Raw genomic sequence first — 22254 nt, 5'->3', positions numbered from 1 at the left:
GAATGCACTGTATGTACGTTAACCCGACAGCAGCCTGGTCAAGGGGTTTGGGTCCCTTGGTGTAACAGTTAAGGTGTTGGGTTGACAGTCGCTGAACCTGGGTTCGAGTCCCGGTAGGGGCCAATCCCTGAATTCGCAGCGTTGGTGTCAGAAGTGGGATGGGTTAAGGTCACTAACCTTACATAGATATCACACACACACACACACACACACACACACACACACACACAGGTCATTATGTATAAATGCTGACATCACCCTCTGGAGAGAATTAAAACACTTAAATGGAGATCTACAGACAAAAGCATAGATGATTTCTCACTCTGGATAGAATTACACTGACCGTTTACAACGCGATCAGAAACCCAGTAACTAAACACAAGAACCAAGGTAGTGCTACAACCTGCAGTTCACATGCTGTAACTACACGGCAATTATAACAGATTAAATGAATCACAATTCATTTAAGTCGATGTGGTTGATTTATAATTCAACTCGTATGTTATTACAATGTAATTATCTGTTTTGAGTCAACAGCGCATCACGATTGCTTATGTATGAAGTCTTACTGTTATTTTGTCTCTGTACAGGTTGTGATCAACACCAAGTGTGGCTTTGGGGTCCAGACTCAGAACTACCTCGAGGCCACCAAGTCCATCTATCCAGTGGGTTGTGCAGACCGGGCGGTTCGGTGGATTGAGTCCCACCTGCTATTGGTGGGGGCTCTAGCTCTGGGTCTCTCCCTGCCTCAGGTAACACATGCACAAGGGCTACATACAGGAGGTGGAGTGGGGAACACCAGCCTTCTCATAGTGGGTCTGCATACAACAGAAATGAGGCACAGGCAGATTTTAGATTCAGGTTGGGATGATACAACCCACCACTGAGATGGTGGCCTACTTACCACATCATGTAAGATATTATCCATGCCTATATTCCCTCACATCCTGAGTGTGAGACACTCATGAATCACATCCCTATAATAGCCTTGAAAGCTTTCAAAATGTGGGATAATTTAAGTTGGTGTTTAATTAAGTTGCATGACTCACCCACTCTTGTCTGCTGGTACAGTAGCTCATTTCTCAGAGTGCTGTGTGCAGTTTGTACAGTCACTAATGAACGGGGCTGCTCACTACTCATCTGTCACTTCTCTCTCCGCCTCCAGTTTCTCCATCTATCCCTTTTTCTCTCTATCCCTCGCTCTGATATTCCACTGATTTGGTCTCCTCCGAGAGGGGAGTGTGTAAATTACCCACGAGTCACGTCAAAACAATTGCCTTACAATTCCGACAGCTTTGATGTGGCGTCGTATTGAAGAGCAGGAGTCAATGCCTACTTTCCCTGTCTCTTCATTTATTTAACTGTTGTTTACATCACCCGATGCTGTGATCACTTGCACAAAAAAAGCTCCTATTGATGCAAGTTAAAACAAACAATGTGTTAAGGTCAAAGAATAACTATCAGACTCTGCAGTCTGTTTTCATGCAGATGTTAGATGAAATTTGCTAAGCAATAGAATTGTATCCACTGTGCATGGTAAAGCCACGCAAGTTTTGACCTTCAGAGACTGTTCTTAGTAAGCCATATTAAGCTTTATCTAAGAGTGGCGGTGTTGGGAGTGAGTTAGCACCCAGCCTGCGACCCAAATGAGACCCTATTCCACATACTGGGCTCGGAACAAAACTAGTGCACTGTGTAGGGAATAGGGTGCTATTTGTTCTTGTCTCTGTCAGATTGCAGGCATTGTGCTCTCCCAGATCCTCATCTCTCAGATCCAGGATGAGATCAGCTCAGTGTTGTGAGAAGAGGATGGCCCGACCGACACAGAAAATAACAGAACAACTAGGAGAGAAAAGAAGAAGTACTGGCCACCCCAGTTAACAAAGGGCATCCATCTACAGTTACATTACACAGCCTTCGGAGCATCTCATTTAGTGGTGTGCTGTATAGACCAGATGGAAGTGTGTCATTATATGCTGGACTTAGATGACTAAAGGCTGACATTGGAAGTGTTTATTTATTACATTATTTATACATGATTTTAAAATATGATTTATATTGACATGAGGATATTATTTTCTGAAAAGGACGTATTATTTATATTTCAAAGTGTGATTGCTAATATAATGAGCTATATGACACTGTAAATGTTGTGTTACAGAACATTCAATTGAACATACTTTTCACAAATGTTGAAGTTATAGAAATCATTGGATATGGAAAATACTTTTTCACAAATGTTGAAGTTATAGAAATCATTGGATATTGAACATTTTGATAATGGACCATGTTGATGATCATTTCTATTAGGTCCACGTAACTGAAGAATAAAGGCCACATTCTTCAGCCAAACATCCAGTCAATTTGGGGAGGGTACCTCTGCAGTAGCCCCTGGTCCAGACTCAGTGACATCCAGCTTTAGGCCCTCTACCCAGGCTACCCAGGTTAGGCATGCAGGACATGGGCTCTCTGGATCAGCCGGTCAGTGAGGGGCGAGTTGGGCTTCGTTGCCTCACGCTCCACCAACAAACATCTCCAGAAGGACAACACAAGACAAAAAAGGACAGTTCTAGATTGAGTTCTTTAGAGTAGAACATCTAACTGGAGAACAAAAGGCACTCTGCAACGGTAATCAGTAGATACAGTACACTGTATACAGAAAATTGTGTACTGTATTGCACCCAGACACGCTTGCATTTTACAGACTTCAGGGGGTGTCAATAAGGACAAGCTTAGCCATGAGAACATACTGATCAAGATAGTTTCTTCTTCTACCCCCCTAACGAGGGAGCACAGGGAGCAGAAGACGAGAGAAAACCATTTTCTTCGGTCATGTGTATTATATAGTACAGAGAAATCAATATTGTGTATTTTAGCCATTCACTTTTGTTGGGTTCTAACATGAAAAACGTATTCCTGTCATTATATTAGAACTTATTGATTACGTTGCATGTATAATAAACGCACGTGTCACGGATCAATGAAAGGGTGAATAGGAACTCTGTGTATGAAAAGTTACTATGGGAGAAAAGGGAAACAGAGTATGACATCACTTGTAAACATCCTGGAGAAGTGACCGGATAAAGAGCAGCTGCTACCAGGCGGCTCGATCAACGAAGACGACAGCACAACCGTTAGGCAGTATTGGGCAACAGATAGCAGTTGAGAAGTTACACCCCTCATCTCATCTGGACATATAAATGTGCAAAGTGTGATTGCAGCTGAGGCACCCAGTGGGTTGAATAAAATGGGTTAGAGCTTTTACTAGTTGTGCGTTTGAGTTAACTCCTGTTTGTTCAGAACCCAACACTTTTTTTTCTCATCGATGTCTATTTTGAGAAAGAAACATGCTCGGCATCTACGTCATTGTCCAATCACAGTGACACAGCATTGAAGTGACCTCGGGGCTAATAACACAGCAAATCGGAGTAAAAAGCCTTTCAATTGGAGGCAGCCCATTTTACCTGGCTAATTTCTGGTGATGAGTCACTCCTGACTTCATTGCTGCGTGAATCAGCAGCAGATTAAAGACGTCTCTCTGAGAAATGGAACAAACAAGGCAATTACAATACACACTAGACCCAACACATGTTTTTACCACCGAACATACTGTGTCTACCCCTCTGGATCAGGTTCACTAGGGCACACCATTTCAAAAAGGTTGTGCAACGAAAAAAAAAACATCTTATTGGACAAGTTCGGGTGGCACCTGCCCGTTTTCTTCCGGTTCTTCCCAAGTGAATACGACCCTGCTGTTGTACCCATAGAAATACGAATGAATAGAAAGGCCATCTCCATTCAGGTCAATGATAACATAATGGGTATACTGGCAGCCATGTTGAGTGTACAGTACCCATGCCAGGAAGAGTACCCTTCAATCTGTGCTGTGATTTGTTGAGTCATCTCTACTGACATTACATGAGCCACATCGGTTAGCATCATTTAAAATGTCAATCCATCAGTTGATGGAACATTCCAAATTACCATGGAAATGATTGCATCACAATACCAGGCAGCCATTGAGTGTACCCATGAGTTTACCAGTCAATTGCCAGGGTAGGAGCTTCCAAGCCCATTCATTCTTAGTTCTATGGTTGTACCTAAATAAGGATCGTTTCCCTATGAACAGCGCCTAAGGACGATTGTATTGTGGTTAAATTATTGTGCTTTACATTCCCATAGGCCTATTAGAAACACAGACTGCCATAGCCTGAATGCCTCAGTGAGTGTTCGTCAAAGGTCCTTTTTTCTGACATAGATTATATCTATTCCTGGTCTAAAAAGCACTTCCAAAAAGGACATTCCCCATTGAACATGCTTTTCACTCCAGGCGTAGGTTTGAAAGCCCATAGAGCTCCTGAAAACCCCCCAATGGTTCACAAAATTTGGGGCTCACCTGCGCGTCACTGCCTCCTATCTCCATCATGCGGTAGCGTATGGGCTGCAGGAGCTCTACGGCACGGCTGTAGTTGCCCTGGTCGTACTCCAGCAGGGCCTGACACATGGGCAGCCCCACGCTGCCAGCCAGCAGGTGCTGGTAGTTCTCCTCTGGAACACTAGACACACAACAGGAGAGAAGATCGAAGACAATAGAGATGTCAAAAGCCCTATTATACTTTAAAAAAAATAAAAAAAACGTATGCTCTCACTGAACTGTTTGTGATCCCTGCAGAAATGGTGTCACCATGGTGTTACTAGCAAAATGAGGTCTGAGGTTTATTCTGTACTGTCAAATACAGTTCATGACCAGAAGCTTCAGGGCATCATCCACACACAGCCAGACTAAAAGGTAAATTGGATTTACAAAACGTTGTAGGATTAACATCTGATAATAGATACTGTAGGGCATTACTGCATGTGATTGCAGAAGAGAGAAACGCGTGAAAACTGCCTAAAACAACAACACATCCCACCAGACAGAGTTGCTTTCATAAAATCTCAAGACTAGACCATGCATTCCGGAGAGGTTTCTTTAGAATTGTCCTTTCATTCACTGTACTTTGCTTATGCAAACGTGTATAGATGATGTAATGCATTATAGATGACGTCTGTACCATGTTTGATTTTTGAGACACTATAAACTCAATTTGAGTGGTCTACAATGTGGTTTTAAATAAATCTTTTTTTTTTTTGTATAATAGTGGCGTGATATGTTTTCTAACTCTGCATGCATCACTGTTCACAAACACGGAAACAAAGGAAGCCTCAAAGGAATCAAATAAACGATGAGTATCATTTTTGGTAGCCTACTCTGTCACAGTACTTATATTTTGGTATTATTTGGGAAATTACACTCGACCACTAGGACCAGACAAATGGTGGTGGTAAACATCAGGCGATCTGTAAAGACACATGGTGTGTGTGGCTGGGGATCTCACCAAACAACACAAGAAACACCAAATAAGATAAAGTATTTTACTACAGTCAACTCTACGGCTCAACACACATTTAAGATAGCAGTAGTGGTTAAGTTTGAGGCTCATAAAGAGCAAGTCTATTAGCTACCATCCACTCACCTGGTGACATTGGCTAGTTAGAACTTTTTTATTTTCCAGATTTTTATTTGACCTTTATTTAACCAGGTAGGCCAGTTGAGAACAAGCTCTGACAGCTGCTGCTTAAAGTTAGACTCCAGCTTCAGTGATTTTTGCAATTCGTTCCAGTCATTGGCAGCAGAGGACTGGAAGGAAAGGCAGCCAAAGGAAGTGTTGGGGATGACAAGTGAAATATACCCGTTGGGGCACGTGCTACTATGGTGACCAGTGAGCTGAGATAAGTCAGGGCTTTGCCTAGCAAAGACTTATAGATGACCTGGAGCCAGTGGGTTTGGCGATGAATATATAGTGAGGGCCAGATTTGGGTTCGCGCCCAGGCTCTGTCGTAACTGGGTTCGCGCCTAATCGTGCTTAATTGGCCTAGCGTTGTCCGGGTTAGGGAGGGTTTGGCCGGTAGGGAAATCCTTGTCTCATCGCGCACCAGCGAATCCTGTGGCGGGCCGGGCACAGTGCACGCTAACCAAGGTTGCCAGGTGCACGGTGTTTCCTCCGACACATTGGTGCGGCTGGCTTCCGGGTTGGATGGTGCTGTGTTAAGAAGCAGAGCGGCTTGGTTGGGTTGTGTATCGGAGGACGCACGACTTTCAACCTTCGTCTCTCCCGAGCCCGTACGGGAGTTGTAGAGATGAGACAAGATAGTAGCTACTAAACAATTGGATACCACGAAATTGGGGAGAAAAAGGGGTAAAAAAAAAATATATATATATATAGTGAGGGCCAGCCAACAAGAGCATATAGGTCGCAGTGGTGGGGAGTATATGGAGCTTTGGTGACAAAACAGATGGCACTGTGATAGCAAACTGGATGTAGTCTGAGTAGAGTGTTTATAAATGACATCGCTGAAGTCAAGGATCAGTAGGATAGTCAGTTTTACGAGGGTGTTTGGCAGCATGAGTGAGGGAAGCTTTGTTGCGAAATAGGAAGCTGGTTCTAGATTTAATTTTGGATTGGAGACACTTAATGTGAGTCTGGAAGGAGAGTTTACAGTAACCAGACACCTTTGTAGTTGTCCACATATTCTAGGTCCAGAGTAGTGATGCTAGTCAGGCGGGGGGGTGCGGGCAGCAATCAGTTGAAGAGAATGCACTTAGTTTTACTAGCATTTAAAAGCAGTTGGAGGCCACGGAAGGAGTTGTGTATGGCGTTGAAGCTCGTTTGGAGGAGTCCAAAGAAAGGCCAGCTGTATACAGAATGGTGTCGTCTGCGTAGAGGTGGATCAGGGAATCACCAGCAGCAAGAGCAACGTCATTGATATATACAGAGAAAAGAGTCGGCCCGAGAATTGAACCCTGTGGCACCCCCATAGAGACTGCCAGAGGTCCGGACAAAAGGCCCTCCAATTTGACACACTGAACTCTGAGAAGTAGTTGGTGAACCAGGCGAGGCAGTCATTTGAGAACCCAAGTCTATGGAGTCTGCCGATAAGAACGCTGTGATTGACAGAAAGCCTTGGCCAGGTCGATGAAGACGGCTGCACAGTATTGTCTTTTATCGATGGCGGTTATGATATTGTTTAGGAGCGTGGAGCATGGCTGAGGTGCACCCATGACCAGCCAGGTGGAAAGCATGGCCAGCCATAGAAAAATGCTTATTGAAATGATCGATTATCGTAGATTTATCGGTCGTGACAGTGTTCCCTATCCTCAGTGCAGTGGGCAGCTGGGAGGAGGTGCTCTTATTCTCCATGGACTTTACAGTGTCCCAGAACTTTTTGGAGTTGGTGCTACAGGAAACCATTTTCTGTTTGAGAAAGCTAGCCTTCGCTTTCTTAACTGACTATAAATCGGTTCCTGACTTCCCTGAAAAGTTGCATATCACGGGGGCTATTCGATGCTAATGCAGAACACCACAGGATGTTTTTGTGCTGGTCAAGGGCAGTCAAGTCTGGGGTGAACCAAGGGCTATATCTGTTCTTAGTTGTACATTTTTGAACGGGGCATGCTCATTTATTTAAGATGGTGAGAAAAGCAGTTTTGAAGAGCAACCAGACATCCTCTGTTGACGGGATGAGGTCAATATCCTTCCAGGATACCCGGATGCAATTGACATAACAGAAAGCATTACGCAAGCAAAATTAATTGACCAAAAGCGCATCTGAAAGAGCCCAGTCGGCCAATTCAAAATAGAATTGAGTTTCTCTCCTCACTTTGGGAATAGATTTTTCCCCTCTCAAAAAGCTGCATTGGCCCAAAGGTGCCTTAGCTGCCTCCACGCTATATTTTCCTGTTACGTAACAATCAGAAACATGACAACTGCCCAGGATTGGATTTTTTGGCAGAAGGGGTTGTTCGCTGAGGAACATAGTGTATAGAGCCTGTGGTCAGGGGTGTCAGAACACATTACAGCCACACACGTAAACACCACAACCTGTGGGAGAGCGCAACAGAGAGCGAGCAACCCTGAGCTCTCTCTCCACTCTGAGGCTTATCCCTCTCACCCCACCAGTCATACTCCCACTTGTTTCTCCTCGTGTGTTATGTAAGGGGGCTGTGTAGGAGTTTCATAAGCCAGCGGTGGTGTGGTGCTCACTTGGCCCGCTCCCGGAGGCCCTCCAGCAGGCGCTGGGACTGGGCCGCTCCCCCGGACTCCTTGGCTCCCAGCGACGACATGAGGAAGTGGAGGTCGTTGAACAACAGCACATGGTCGTCAGTGTGGGGCTCTGTGAGTTGTTGCAGCTCCCGCCAGCGGTCCTTCACGCACACACCTGACACACAGGAAGAAAGTCAATCAAAAGACACACAAACATTGAACACAAGCCTATCGATAAGACACACACACACACCTGATTAGACACTAGATACTATGTGTAAGTTGAGTGCACGTAACAGTAAACTTGAGCAGTAAGCATGTCTAACCCTCCATCTCCAGTCTGTAGAGTAGAGAGCAGGCGTCCACAGTGTCCAGCATGGCCCCTGAAGCCCTACCGCGCCGAGACACCTGAGGGGAAACAGTCACTTCTGTTCAGTACACAGCCGTATGTCACAACCTGTGACTTCAGCCGTATGGGTAACTATGTGTTTAAATGCGTCTCTAACAAGGGAATATCAATTTGCTCATTTTTTTATTTTACCTTTATTTAACTAGACAAGTCAGTTAAGAACAAATTCTTATTTTCAATAACGGCCTAGGAACAGCCTGTTCAGGGGCAGAACGACAGATTTGTACCTTGTCAGCTCGGGGATTTGAACTTGCAACCTTTTGTTTACTAGTCCAACACTTTAACCACTAGGCTACCCTACCACCCCATACTTGCTTTACTTTCTAGAATTGATACAGTAGCTCCCTATCCATTCCCAATGTACCAATAAAATAATAAGGGCAGACTTGACTGCTGTATTTAAGCAATAAGGCAGGAGGGGGTGTGGTATATGACTGTTCTTATGCACGACGCAACACGGAGGGCTTGGATTGGCCATATACCACAAACCCCCGAGGTGCCTTATTGCTATTATAAACTGGTTACCAATGTAATTAAAGCAGTAAAACTATACGGTCTGATATACCACGGCTGTCAGCCAATCAGCATTCAGGGCTCGAACCACCCAGTTTATTTAGCATATTATAAATTTACAGCATATGTTCCAGAGACACAATGTAGCTTTACTGTTCATATTTTCCAGGGCCGTAACTACATACGAGGACACATTTTTTCTAATAAAAATAACAGAATATATAACACACACAGTCAATAGTTTGGACACACCTAATCATTCAAGGGCTTTTCTTTATTTTTTACTATTTTCTACATTGTAGAGTATGAAATAACACATATGGAATCATGTTGTAAGAGGAAAAAAATATATATGAAAAGTGTTAACCAAATCAAAATATATTTAACATTTAGTAGCCACCCTTTGCCTTGACAGCTTTGCACTCATTATCTCAACCAGATTCATGAGGTAGTCACCTGGAATGCATTTCAATTAACAGGTGTGCCCTCTTAAAAGTTAAATTTGTGGAATTTCTTAACTTCTGAATGCGTTTGAGCCAATCACTTGTGTTGTGACAAGGTAGGGGTAGTATACAGAAGATAGCCCTATTTGGTAAAAGACCAAGTCCATGTTATGGAAAGAACAAATAAGCAAAGAGAAACAGCCCATCGTTCAGGTCAATACGGAACATTTAAAGAACTTTGAATGTTTCTTCAAGTGCAGTCGCAAAAACCATCAAGCACTATGCTGAAACTGGCTCTCATGAGGACCACCACAGGAAAGGAAGAGCCAAATTTACCTCTGCTGCAGAGATTAAGTTCATTAGAGTTACCAGCCTCAGAAATTGCAGCCCAAATAAATGCTTCAGAGTTCAAGTAACGAGGAGACTGCATGAATCAGGCCTTCACGGTCCAATTGCTGCAAAGAAACCACTACTAAAAGGACATCAATAAGAAGAAGAGACTTGCTTTTGCCAAGAAATACGAGCAATGGACATTAGACCGGTGGAAATCTGTCCTCCACATTTTAGGTTTTTGGTTCCAACCGCCGTGTCTTTGTGAGACTCAGAGTAGGTGAATGGATGATCTCCGCATGTGTGGTTCCCACCGTGAAGGTGTGATGGTGCTTTGCTGGTGACAGTGATTTATTTAGAATTCAAAAGGCACACTTAACCAGCATGGCTACCACAGCATTCTGCAGCTCTACGACATCCAATCTGGTTTGCACTTAGTGGTACTATCATTTGTTTTTCAACAGGACTACTACATGATTCCATATTTGTTATTTCATAGTTTTGATGTCGTCAAGATTATTCGCCAATGTAGAAAATAGTAAAAATAAAGACCCTGGAATGAGTAGTTGTGTCCCACCCACCCAAAAGTAAGTACATCCTCCCCTCTTCTGGGAAGGCTTTCCACTAGATATTAGAACATTGGAGTTTTAGTGAGGTCTGAAACTCCCTGCAGCAACCTTAGTTACGGCACTGATTTTCCCCCCATTCGCTTTGGATTTACTCTCAGCCCATAAAAATACCACACCGCTATCATGTTGTGAACAAAAACCGATTGAACTTCTATTTTTGACTTTAGACCCGAATGACACACATTGACCCCCAGTCTGCAGCACAACATAACCACACCATATAGCTTTAACTCTGCTCCCATACAGTAAGTGCTGCTACAGTAGGATTCTTGGAAGGCCTTTGGTACGCCATCTGCGAGGCCAAATTAGTCTTGATGAGAACTTATTGAGAGCACTAACCTGGCTGTCAAATATGTTCAGAGCTGCATCATAATCTCCCTGCGGGGGAGAAAACAGAAACAAATCCAAATTGAAAAACAAGTATGAGTCTTAAAGTTAATTACACAGATAATGCACACTAATACAAACATGTCCAACTGTAATCAACTTCACACTTCAGAGAACCCACGGAAAGGTACAACAAATATAAATTGCGATTGGAGTATCTCATTACAATCTGTACCTTTTCGATGAAGTATAGGGCCCAATGCCAGTAGTTGTGACAGGCTAGCATGTCACATCCCTGCAAATGAAAACGTCAAAGTTAATTACGTATTTACACAGATAGTTGAAGCCTAGCCTGGTGCCAGAGCTGTATGCATTGGCATGACAATGACTATAGGAGTTGGGGCGGCAGGTGGCCTAGTGGTTAGAGCTTTGGGCCAGTAACTGAAAGGAAGCTGGATTGAATCTCCAAGATGACAAGGTAAAAATCTGTCGTTCTGCTACTGAAAAGGGCAGTTAACCCACTGTTCCTCAGTAGGCCTTCATTGTAAATAATGGATTTTTTTTTTTTTTCAAGGAGCTGGGAAGTCAGCACAAACAGATCTGGTACCAGGCCATATTGAGGTGTTGAATGACACAACATGCAGCAGATGGACTCGTGATGAAAACCCACCGCCCAGTCTTTCTCTGTGCTCTCCATGAACTTGAGGCCCTTTTCCACCTCAGCCTTCATCTCGTAGACGTGGGCTACAGAGTGGACACACCAGGCATCCTCCGGGGTTAGAGCCAGGCCCTGGGGGTTAGAGGAGAAGATTGTAGATTGAACTACCTCATGGTAGCACATTGGTCAGTCAAGTTGATTGCCTACGCAACAGAAAAGTCTGCACAGTAATAGACATCTTCTGAATGTGGTTTGATTGCCATCAAGGTTGGACAATTTAACCAGCGGAGGTCATCGTTGCATGACGACAGAATTAATGATTTACAGCTCCAAATCATTTCCATGAAAAATTGACACCGCCATAAACATCTCACCTCTTTAGCTATTTTCTCAGCCTGGTCATAAAAATGAGTCTCCAGAAGTCCAAAGGAATATAAGCCATTTAGGTAGCTGCAGGAAAAATCAAAGGAAGTGCAAGTATTAAAGCAGTGCCACAGCAATAGCAGACCCGAGGCAAGCTAGCTAGGTCAATATTCGTGTAGTGCATTTAAGGATGAATTATAACGCCCTATAATAAATAGCCATCCATTTGTTTTCGGGGGAAAAATAAAATAAAATGAAAAGTTTGAAAATGGGATCATTCGATTTGAAATCGACTGTTGGGACTCATGGTCTGACTGCCAGCGGTGATTGTTGATCACAGTAAACACATATATACAGAGGCAATTACTGTCTAGCCGAGAGGGAGCCTATGATGAAATACTACGAGTTATTTAACAAGAATGGCCCTCAAGAGTTCACATGATATGAAAAATACAGTATTACAAAGGCTATATCTGACTGAAACCTTGCATCTCAGTACTTGAATTTTTTATATATATATATATATATATATATATATATATAAGGAAATCAGTCAATTGAAATGAATTCATTAGGCCCTAATCTATGACCTTCACATGACTGGGAATATAGAGACGCATCTGTTGGTCTGATACCTTAAAAGCTACACGACATCTCCTTCGCATAGAGTTGATTAGGTTGTTGATTGTGGCCTGTGGAATGTTGTCCCACTCCCTTCAATGACTGTGCGAAGTTATTGGAAACTGGAACGCGTTGATCCAGAGAATCCCACACATGCTCAATGGGTGACATGTCTGGTGAGTATGCAGGCCATGAAAGAACCACTATTTTCAGCTTCCAGGAATTATGTACAAATTCTTGCGTCATGGGGCCGTGCATTATCGTGCTGAAACATGATGTCAGCGGATGAACGGCACGACAATGGGCCTCGGGATCTCATGATATCTCTGTGAATTCAAATAGCCGTAGCTTATGCCTGCCGATACCATAACCCCACTGCCACCATGGGGCACCCTGTTCACATCAGCAAACCGCTCAATCACACGTCTGCCATCTGTCCGGTACATTTGAAACTGGGATTCATCCATGAAGAGGACACTTCACCAGCGTGCCAGTGGCCATAGAAGGTGAGCATTTGCACACTGAAGTCGGTTACGACGCTAAACTGCAGTCAGGTCAAGACATTGGTGAGGATGACGAGAAAGCAGATGAGTTTCCCTGAGACGGTTTCTGACAGTTTGTGCAGAAATTATCTGGTTGTGCAAACCCACAGTTTCATCAGCTGGCCCGTTGGCTGATCGCAGATGATCCCGCAGGTGAAGAAGCAGAATGTGGAGGTCCTGGGCTGGCGTGGTTACACGTGGTCTGTGGTTGTGAGGACAGTTGGGAATACTGCCAAATTCTGTAATACGATGTTAGAGGCAGCTTATGGTATAAAGAGTTACATGAAATTCTCTGGCAACAGCTCTGGTGTGCATTTCTGCAGTCAGCATGACTGTGTAACCACAGTCCCCCAAAACTTGACAAAACTTCACATTTTTGACTGGACTTTTGTCACCAGCACCTGTGTAATGAGCATGCTATTTAAAAATCAGCTTTTTGATAATCCATCCACCTGACAGGCAAGGAATATCTTGGCAAATGAGAAATGCTCACTAACATGGATGGAAACAAATTTGTGCACAAAAATCAGAGAAATAAGCTTTTTGTTTCTGGGATATTTTATTTCAGCTCATGAAACCAACACTTTACAAGTTGCATTTATATTTTTGTTCAGTGTAAATGCCATGAACCTATCACAATGCCCTGACAATCAGATAAGACTCCCTTGGTACAGCTAACAATTGCATATCCTCAGAGTAAAAAAAAAAACCATGTGCAATTGTGTAATGACTACCTATAGAGAGGGGGGGGGCTTCCAATGAGGCAGCACCTACCTATAGAGAGGCATGTGGGGCTTCCAATGAGGCAGCACCTACCTATAGAGAGGCATGTGGGGCTTCCAGTGAGGCAGCACCCGGGCCACGGAGTCTCTCATCTGGATCTGGGCCCCTAGGTAGAAGAAGCCGTCGTGGGCAAACTTCAGGGCGAGCAGGTCAGTAGGGTGTTCCACCAGGATCTCCTCCCAAACATCACACGCCTTAGGGAAATTCCTACAGGGGACAGACAGTAGTTATTCTCTATGGTCATAAGACACATTAAAACCACAGGAACGCAATGAAAGCAAATCAACATCAGATCAAATGAGAGATGGTACCTTGGTTTTAGATTGGAGTTGTGCTACTTAATTGTGCTCTTGGAGATTCATTTTATTTCTCTATAGCTTAGATGTATTTGTAGACTTAAGGAAGGAACTGTTTTTAGAAGCATGTGACCAAGTCATAAGGCTGAATCGCCTGGTAAAAACAAAGATACTGGTGTGTGAATGGTCTGTTTTGCTGGGTGACCTCAATTCTCCAGGGTATTCCTTTGACCCTGTTCCAAGGCTATTACACAAGACGAGCCGAACAGATGTGGTTTTGTTTTCGCTTGTGGAATCTCTTCTGCAGTCCAAAATGTGGACCTCAATATCAGTGCAGGTACAGTTCTATTGTCCCCTGGGAGCAATAAAGTAAATCAGGGCCCGTATCCACTAAGCGTCTCCCGAGTAGAAGATGGGAGGATAGAGACATTTTACTCTTACGGGTAAAAATCTATGCATGAAGCTTCTTTCGTCATCAGTGTCACACCTAGTCAGATATTTAGGAGACCACATGAGCTATCCTAACCAGTTAAGTGTTACTAGCAGGTGTCTTGATAATAGAAAAATGCAGCGAGTCAGTGGTTTCTCCACCACATGCAAATTCTTTGGAGTTCTTAAAATAATGGTTTTGATACTTCTATATGATCAATCCATAATTAACTTAGACCTACAGTACCAATCAAAAGTTTGGACACACCTACTCCAAGGGTTTTTCTTTCTTTTTACTATTTTCTACATTGTGGAATAATAGTGAAGAAATCAAAACTAATGAAATGACACATTTGGAATCATGTAGTAACTAACAAAATAAGTGTATATCAAAATATAATTAATATTTTAGATTCTTCAAAGTAGCCAACCTTTTCCTTGACAGCTTTGCACACTCGAGGCATTCTCAACTAGCTTCAACTGGAATGCTTTTCCAACAATCTTTAAGGAGTTCCCCCATATGCTGAGCACTTGTTGACTGCTTTTCCTTCAGTTGTTCAACTCATCCCAAACCACCTCAATTGGGTTGAGGTTGGGTGATTGTGGAGGCCAGGTCATCTGATGCAGCACTCCATCACTCACTTTTCCTGTTGAAAATGAAATGATGCACAAACCAGATGGGATGACGTATCGCTGAGGTGGCCATGCTGGTTTAGTGTGCCTTAAATTCTAAATAAAATCACTCAGTGTCACCAGCAAAGCACCCCCACACCATGCTTCACAGTGGGAACCACACATGCGGAGATCATCCGTTCACCTACTCTGCGTCTCAAAAAGACACGGCGGTTGGAACCAAAAATCTCAAATTTGGACTCATCAGACCAAAGGACAGATTTCCACTGGTCTAATGTCCATTGCTCGTGTTTCTTGGCCGAGGCAAGGCTCTTCTTATTATTGGTGTCCTTTAGTAGTGGTTTCTTTGCAGCAATTCGAACATGAAGGCCTGATTTACGTAGTTACCCCTGAACAATTGATGTTGAGATCAGTCTGTTACTTGAACTCTGAAGCATTTATTTGGGCTGCAATTTCTGAGGCAGGTAACTCCAATGAACTTATCCTCTGCAGCAGAAGTAACTCTGGGTCTTCCTTTCCTGTGGCGGTCCCCATGAGAGACAGTTTCATCATTGCGCTTGATGGCTTTTGCAACTGCACTTGAAGAAACTTAAGTTACTTAAGTTTTCCACATTGACTGACCATGTTTTAAAGGAATAATGGACTATCATTTCTCCTTGCTTATTTGAGCTGTTCTTGCCATAATATGGACTTGGTCTTTTACCAAATAGGGTTATATTCTGTATACCACCCGTACAACACAACTGATTGGCACAAACGCATTAAGAAGGAAAGACATTATACAAATGAACTTTTAACTAGGCCCTCCTGTTATTGAAATGCATTCCAGGTGACTAACTCATGAAGCTGGTTGAGAGAAAGCTTTGCACACTCTTGGCAGTCATCGATTTAGATTTGTTTAACACATTTTTGGTTACTACATGATTCCATGTGTTATTTCATAGTTTTGATGTCTTCACTATTATTCTACCATGTAGAATGTAAAGGAAAAACCCTTGAATGAGTAGGTGTCCAAACTTCTGACTGGTACTGTACATCTTGCACTTCCGACTATGATTTCACATGAGGCCTATTACACAATTATATATACACCTGAATACTTTTAACCACTAAGCTAATACACGTTTGGCTTTATTATTTAATTAGCTACATCATGTTATTTCAAGTTATCCTTTTGGAGCATTGGGTATGCCTAGAAGTTGGGCAATTGAAGTCATCTAGGGCTTATGTTAACGTTGTATGCAACATTATCGGCAAGTGTAATCATTATGCCGATTTGCAAAACATCTTGCAACAGAAACCAGTCACTCCAAATGGAAAATGCAAACAAGAGTTTCTATTGGACAAACTCAGGTAGGGCCCTCCCCGCTTCGTTCCGTTTAGTTCTTAAAACGGTAAACAGTTTCTTTAATAAATACACCCCTATTGTACCAAAGCAATTTGGAGATGTTAAACGGGAGTGACAAGTGTGTTGACGGTAATATTGTCCAAATTCTGCTTTTAACAACCATCAGAATCGGTTATGCAGGCCAACATATTAGGCAATAATTAAGAGTAGGCAAAGTGATCATGCCAGGTGACAATTAGATCAAACTTTTTACCATTGCAACATTTGATGTAGTCACATTCACCGTGGTTGTCTGAAGTACATTACCTATAGAGTTCACAGATGGCGATGCCGTACAGCGATTGGATATTCCCCATCATTTTGCAACAAAGTCAGAGCGTCATCACCAGCTTTCCTTTGCGGTAACTCAAACTGTCGGGATGACCAGCTGAGAAACTTATGAGTTGATTTTACTCCTGGCTTAGAGTTTGTCTGGGCAGTGTACTACCATCAGCCTAAAAACCTACCGTTAGCTGGGTGTTTGTTGTCGTTTTAAAATAGGTTAACAGGATTCCTAGGACATTTTCTAAGATGTTTTGTGGCTACAGACCCAGATCGCTCTCAGATCTCCAGTGGTTCCCTGGTTCTCACCCCTTGGAGAAGTGCTCCATGGCCCTGACGTGCAGCCTCTCCCTGGTAGTAATATCCTGCTGGATCTGGCCGAGCTCTACAGTCCTCTTCACCGCGCTGGCCAGGCGCTCGTTCAGAAGAACCGAACTCCCTGTCCCCACAAGCTCCATCCCCGTGCTGATCACATGACCCATCACTACAGGGCACAGGGACACTTTTGGTAAGTCTGAAGGCCTAGTCAACCCCTAGATACTCATTCACTATTCTCTCAAAAGCTACAGTAGTCGTGATAAATGTAGACCCTCAGAGTTCACATCGGATCGTTGGAATTCAACCTCATAGCTCCAATCCTAGACACTTCTCAATGATCTGAAAGAATTGTATGGATGTAAAATAATATGGCCATGGCTCCACCTCGTCATCTGAAAGGAAGGTAGAATTTCCACCAGATTGGTTACACCCATCCGCTCCGTTCAGATCTATGAGAAGTGTCCTGACGTAAGGCTAGGGTTGATTTCAGACTGGGACGCTCACAGCACTGTACTACACTTCAATGTTAGCTTAATCCTCAATGTTACAATGTTGTACTGTATTTAGACTGAAGTCCTGAATGTAGCCTAGTGAGTGTCATTGCTATAGCCTTAATGCTCCAGTAACCTTTCGAGTGCTTGTTAATAATGTATCTTTATAGGCTGAATAGGATTCTGTGCAGGCCTACTAAGGGTTTAACACCCATACAATGCTATCTTTTTATGAGGAAAAATGTATTACCAGAAGTCTATGTTCTTACATACCAAAGTCAGGGTCAGCTGACTTGACTGCAGACATGCATCCCTCGACTCCTCCAAGGTTCTCATCATTGCGCCAGGTTACATACTGGGATTTAAGATAACGCACAAACCCCCCAAAAATTTTACAGAATGTGTTCAGATCACAAAAAGGAACATATGTCTCTCTCTGGTAAGTTGTAAGGTATGTCAGCAATTATACACAATGACCATTGTTACTTTTTTTTGTCCACAAGGAAAAAGGCCATTTTAGGCTTAGGGGTTAGATTCAAGGTTACAACAGTGTAGGCTCCTTAGAGGAGGGAAGGGAGGACCATCCTACTCAATTTCACAAAAATGTAAAGTGAAACATTAAAAGTGATCCTTTTTACATTTTAGTCATTTACCAGACGGTCGTATCCAGATCGACTTACAGTTGGTGCATTTAAGATACTGTGATGTGTGGTTGTCCCATCTAGCGAAGTACATTTTCTTCAATAAAGTAGCTATCAGCAAAGTCAGTAAATTGAGAGTGTTAGGTCACGAAAGGCTATTTTTGTTGATAAAACTATACTTAACAAAAATGTAAACGCAACATGTAAAGTGTTGGTCCAATGTTTCATGAGCTGAATAAAAGTCCCCAGAAAAGGTTCCAAATGCAATGAAAAGCTAATTTCTCACATTTTGTGCATACATTTGTTTACACCGATTTAGTGAGCCTTTCTCTTTTGCCAATATATCCATCCACCTGACAGGTGTGGCATATAATTGTAATTTATATTTAACCAGGCAAGTCAGTTAAGAACAAATTCTTATTTACAATGACGGCCTAGGAACAGCGGGCTAACTGCCTTGTTCAGGGGCAGAACAGATTTTTACCTTGTCAGCTTGGGTTTTCGATCTAGCAACCTTTCGGTTACTGGCCCAAAGCTCTAACCACTAAGCTAATTAAACAGCATTATCATTACACAGGTGCAACTTGTGCTTGGGACAATAAACAGATGTCTCAAGTTTTGAGAGAGCGTGAAATTAGTATGCAGGAATGTCTACCAGAGCTGTTGCCAGATAATTTCATGTTAATTTCTCTTCCATAAGCCACCTCTAACATCATCTTGGAGAATTTGGCAGTATATCCAACCGGACTCACAAACGCAGACCATGTGTAACCACGCCAGCCTAAAACCTCCACATCTGGCTTCTTCACCTGCGGGATCATCGGAGACCAGCCACCCCGACATCTGATGAAACTGTGGGTTTGCACAACCGAAGAATTTCTGTGCAAACTGTCAGAAACGGTCTCAGGGAAGCTCATCTGCGTGCTCGTCGTTCCCACCAGTGTCTTGACCTGACTGCAGTTCGGCGTTGTAGCCGACTTCAGTGGGAACATGCTCACCTTCGATTGCCCCTGGCACGCTGGAGAAGTGTGCTCTTCACGGATGAAGTCCGGTGTCAACTGTACCGGGCAGATGGCAGACAGCGTGTATGGCGTTGTGTGGGCGAGTGGTTTGCTGATGTCAACGTTGTGAACAGAGAGCCACATGCTGCGGTGGGGTTATGGTACAGGCAGGCATAAGCTACGGACAATGAACACAACTGCATTTTGAATGCACAGAGATACAGTGACGAGATTCTGAGGCCCATTGTTGTGTCATTCATCCGCCGCCATCACCTCATGTTTCAGCATGATAATGCACAGCCCCATGTCACAAGGATCTGTACATAATTCTTGGAAGCTAAAAATGTCCCAGTTCTTCCAAGAACTGCATTGGGATGCTCTGGATCAACATGTATGACAGTATGTTCCGGTTCCTGCCAATATCCAGCAGCTTCGTTCGCACGGCTATTGAAGAGGAGTGGGACAATATTCCACTCTATGCGAAGGAGATGTGTCACGCTGCATGAGGAAAATGGTGGCAACACCAGATACTGACTGGTTTTCTGATCCACACCCCTACCTATTTTTTAAGGTATCTGTGATCAACAGATGCATATCTGGATTCCTCGTCATGTGAAATCCATAGATTAGGGCCTAATGAACTTAAATGGACTGATTTCCTTATATACACTGTAACTCAGTAAAATCGTTGAAATTGTTGCATGTTGCGTTTATATTTTTGTTCAGTGTAATTATATTCAGGTCACCAAATAACTGATTAAAACAGTTGCAATGAAAGTCTACAGCAGCCTCAACAGAACCCTCTAGGGTAGCACCATGGTGTAACCGGAGGACAGCTATTATCCATCCTCCTCTAGGTCCATTGACTTCAATACAAAACCTAGGAGGATCATGGTTCTCACCCCTTTCCATAGACTTACACGGTACTCATGACGACTTCTGGAGGACATCCACCAACCTTTCAGAGCTCTTGCAGCATGAACTGACATGTTCATCCAATCAAAGGATTTAGAGAATGAATCTAGTTCTGAACGCATGAGCTACAGCTATCTAGCACTGAAGTGCATAACGTGTGGTGAGATGACTCAAAGAGAGAAAGACAATAATTGAACAGTTAAAATAATTTCTTAAATTGAGAAGCAACAGCGATGAGTGAGAAAGCGAGAGCTAGCTATATTTCATTGTATTTTATCTTTCACCTTCTTACAGTAGCTAAATAATGCAGCTAATTTAGCCAACTCAACAACTTGACTCAAAACAGAGAGGAATGCTATTCATGTTAGCCAGCAAGCTAAGGCTAGCCAACACTGCATCTCTTCCAAGTCAAGGTAAACTTTCTATTTTATTAGTTTATTGCCACGAGGCCCACCGGTGTAATTGCTAAACTGTTTGCTATACTGCATGATAGTACACATGGATTGGATTGTGGGTTTACTAACGTGTTCGTTCTAGTAGCTATGTTGACTATGACGTTAGCTAATACGGTGAGAACGATATAGGCTGCGTAGTGGTTAGCGTTAGCAGTTATGGTATGAAGGTTGGGCTTAAGAGAGGTTTTTCACCTGGTGACAAACAGCTGTTGTGTTGGGCATTGAAGTGACAAGTGAAGGGAAAAGGTGAGAGAAGGAGAGAGTGTAAATGCAAGAAGGAATTATACAAGAAGCAAAGTGATGAGAAGGAGAGAGTGTAAATGCAAGAAGGAATTATACAAGAAGCAAAGTGATGACGCTGCATGCGGCTGCTACGAAAATGTAATCTGTATGTGCTGATGATCGGGGGTGTTTTTTATTCCAAAACGTTTATTAAACTGATGCAAACGGAACAAAACGGGGATGGACCTGCCTGAATTTATCCAACAGAAACTATCGTTTTAGTTAACTGTTTGGACTAATGATTACACCCCAGATCAGCTAGATGAAGGTGGTATTGAATGTGTCACCTTGATTACTCCAATTTGTCTCAACCTTTACTTTATAAACGTTCATTTGTAGGCTAGGTTGTAGCTACCTTATGATGGGTATTGGGCAAATTCAAGTGTCATGTAGTAGCATAAACCTATCGATTGTTACATAGAGCTGGGTGAATGGAATATCCAATATCATCCAATATGCTGTAATAGAAATAAGGCTATCCTCCCTAATCTTAAACGGCACCAACCGCCGCTGGGCTACAATTAGGTTTAGGGATAAAGGTTAAGGGAAAATAGGATTTTTCATGGGAATCAATTGTTTGGTCCCCACAATGATAGTAAAACAAATGTGTGTGTGTTTATGTGTAGACAGAGCTAATAAAATGACTACCTGTGTGAGTATAGCATCATACATTTTGCAGGCCTCATTGCTGGATGTGGACAATGGTAGACCCTCTGCCCTCCAAGCCTAAGGAAATAGAAAGCGGTTATCACACTAACCTTACGTTCCTTGAGAGGAAACTAATCGGTTTGCCTTAGGAGACTTTTGTTATCAAGCGGGATTTTAGTGTGTGGAGGAAATTGTCCCTCGGCCAAAGTCTATCTGACTTCAACATGAAACTCTAAACATTTTTATTGCCGACAGACACCTTCACTGCCTAGGCTACTGCAATAGAAAATAGTTTATCGCGATAAAAAATGTAGCCTACAAAAGTTACAGTAGCCTATGCAGCTTGCCGTCATGCACATTGATGTTATCGACAAAAGACAGGACAATAATGTAAAATGTAATTTATCCATTGTAAATAAAACAGTTAACCTCTATCTGAAATTTGGCATGGCCAATCAACAGCGCAGTAGCTTAATGGAAGGAAACAACCTGTGGGATGTAGCCTATTTTCTACTTTCCCGATAATCATAGCCTATTGAATTTAAACAATAATAATATGCAATCCAATACATAACACGCAGCTCTGGTCATTGGTTAATTTACCTGACAATCCCTGAAACTAGACGCAATCATTTCTGCTAACTGCAGCGGTCTTCTTTTTCCTTGCGCGACTAAAAACTTTTCCGTTTCGACTGCACACACCCGCCCTTTGTACTGAGGAGATACACACAAATACCGGAGTGGACATTTCAACCAGCAAGTGGCTTGGGTCTA

At 42.9% G+C, this 22254-nt stretch overlaps 2 protein-coding genes across 3 annotated transcripts in view; one reads left to right on the top strand and one right to left on the bottom strand.

The window, feature by feature from the left end:
- The window catches only part of tspan33b (tetraspanin 33b), a 17962-nt gene extending 12830 nt beyond the window's left edge, over positions 1–5132 (top strand). The window contains exons 7-8 of the mRNA XM_020481038.2: positions 591–752; positions 1734–5132. Of these exons, the coding sequence (XP_020336627.1) occupies positions 591–752; positions 1734–1802 (231 nt within the window). The 3' untranslated portion in view covers positions 1803–5132. The remainder of the gene's footprint in view (positions 1–590; positions 753–1733) is intronic.
- Positions 1999–22254, bottom strand: ttc38 (tetratricopeptide repeat domain 38). 2 transcript variants are annotated; one of them, XM_020481037.2, is made up of 14 exons: positions 22084–22254; positions 21481–21558; positions 17812–17893; positions 17039–17213; positions 13736–13909; positions 11768–11843; positions 11406–11525; positions 10971–11030; positions 10748–10786; positions 8411–8492; positions 8085–8259; positions 4397–4556; positions 3465–3538; positions 1999–2533 (listed from the first exon to the last, which is right to left on the bottom strand). In XM_020481037.2, the coding sequence occupies exons 1-14, from the start codon at positions 22111–22113 to the stop codon at positions 2446–2448; spliced, it is 1413 nt and encodes a 470-aa protein (XP_020336626.1). In that variant the 5' UTR covers positions 22114–22254; the 3' UTR covers positions 1999–2445. The 2 variants fall into 2 exon arrangements, with proteins under 2 accessions (XP_020336626.1, XP_031678840.1); XM_031822980.1 differs by lacking the exons at positions 17039–17213; positions 17812–17893 and having other exon boundaries at positions 21503–21558; positions 22084–22204.

The sequence above is a fragment of the Oncorhynchus kisutch genome, linkage group LG4, assembly GCF_002021735.2.
Source record: "Oncorhynchus kisutch isolate 150728-3 linkage group LG4, Okis_V2, whole genome shotgun sequence".
In the NCBI taxonomy this organism is placed as follows: domain Eukaryota; kingdom Metazoa; phylum Chordata; class Actinopteri; order Salmoniformes; family Salmonidae; genus Oncorhynchus; species Oncorhynchus kisutch.
Note: the sequence above shows the minus strand (reverse complement) of the source record. Positions and strands in the feature narration are given on the sequence as shown.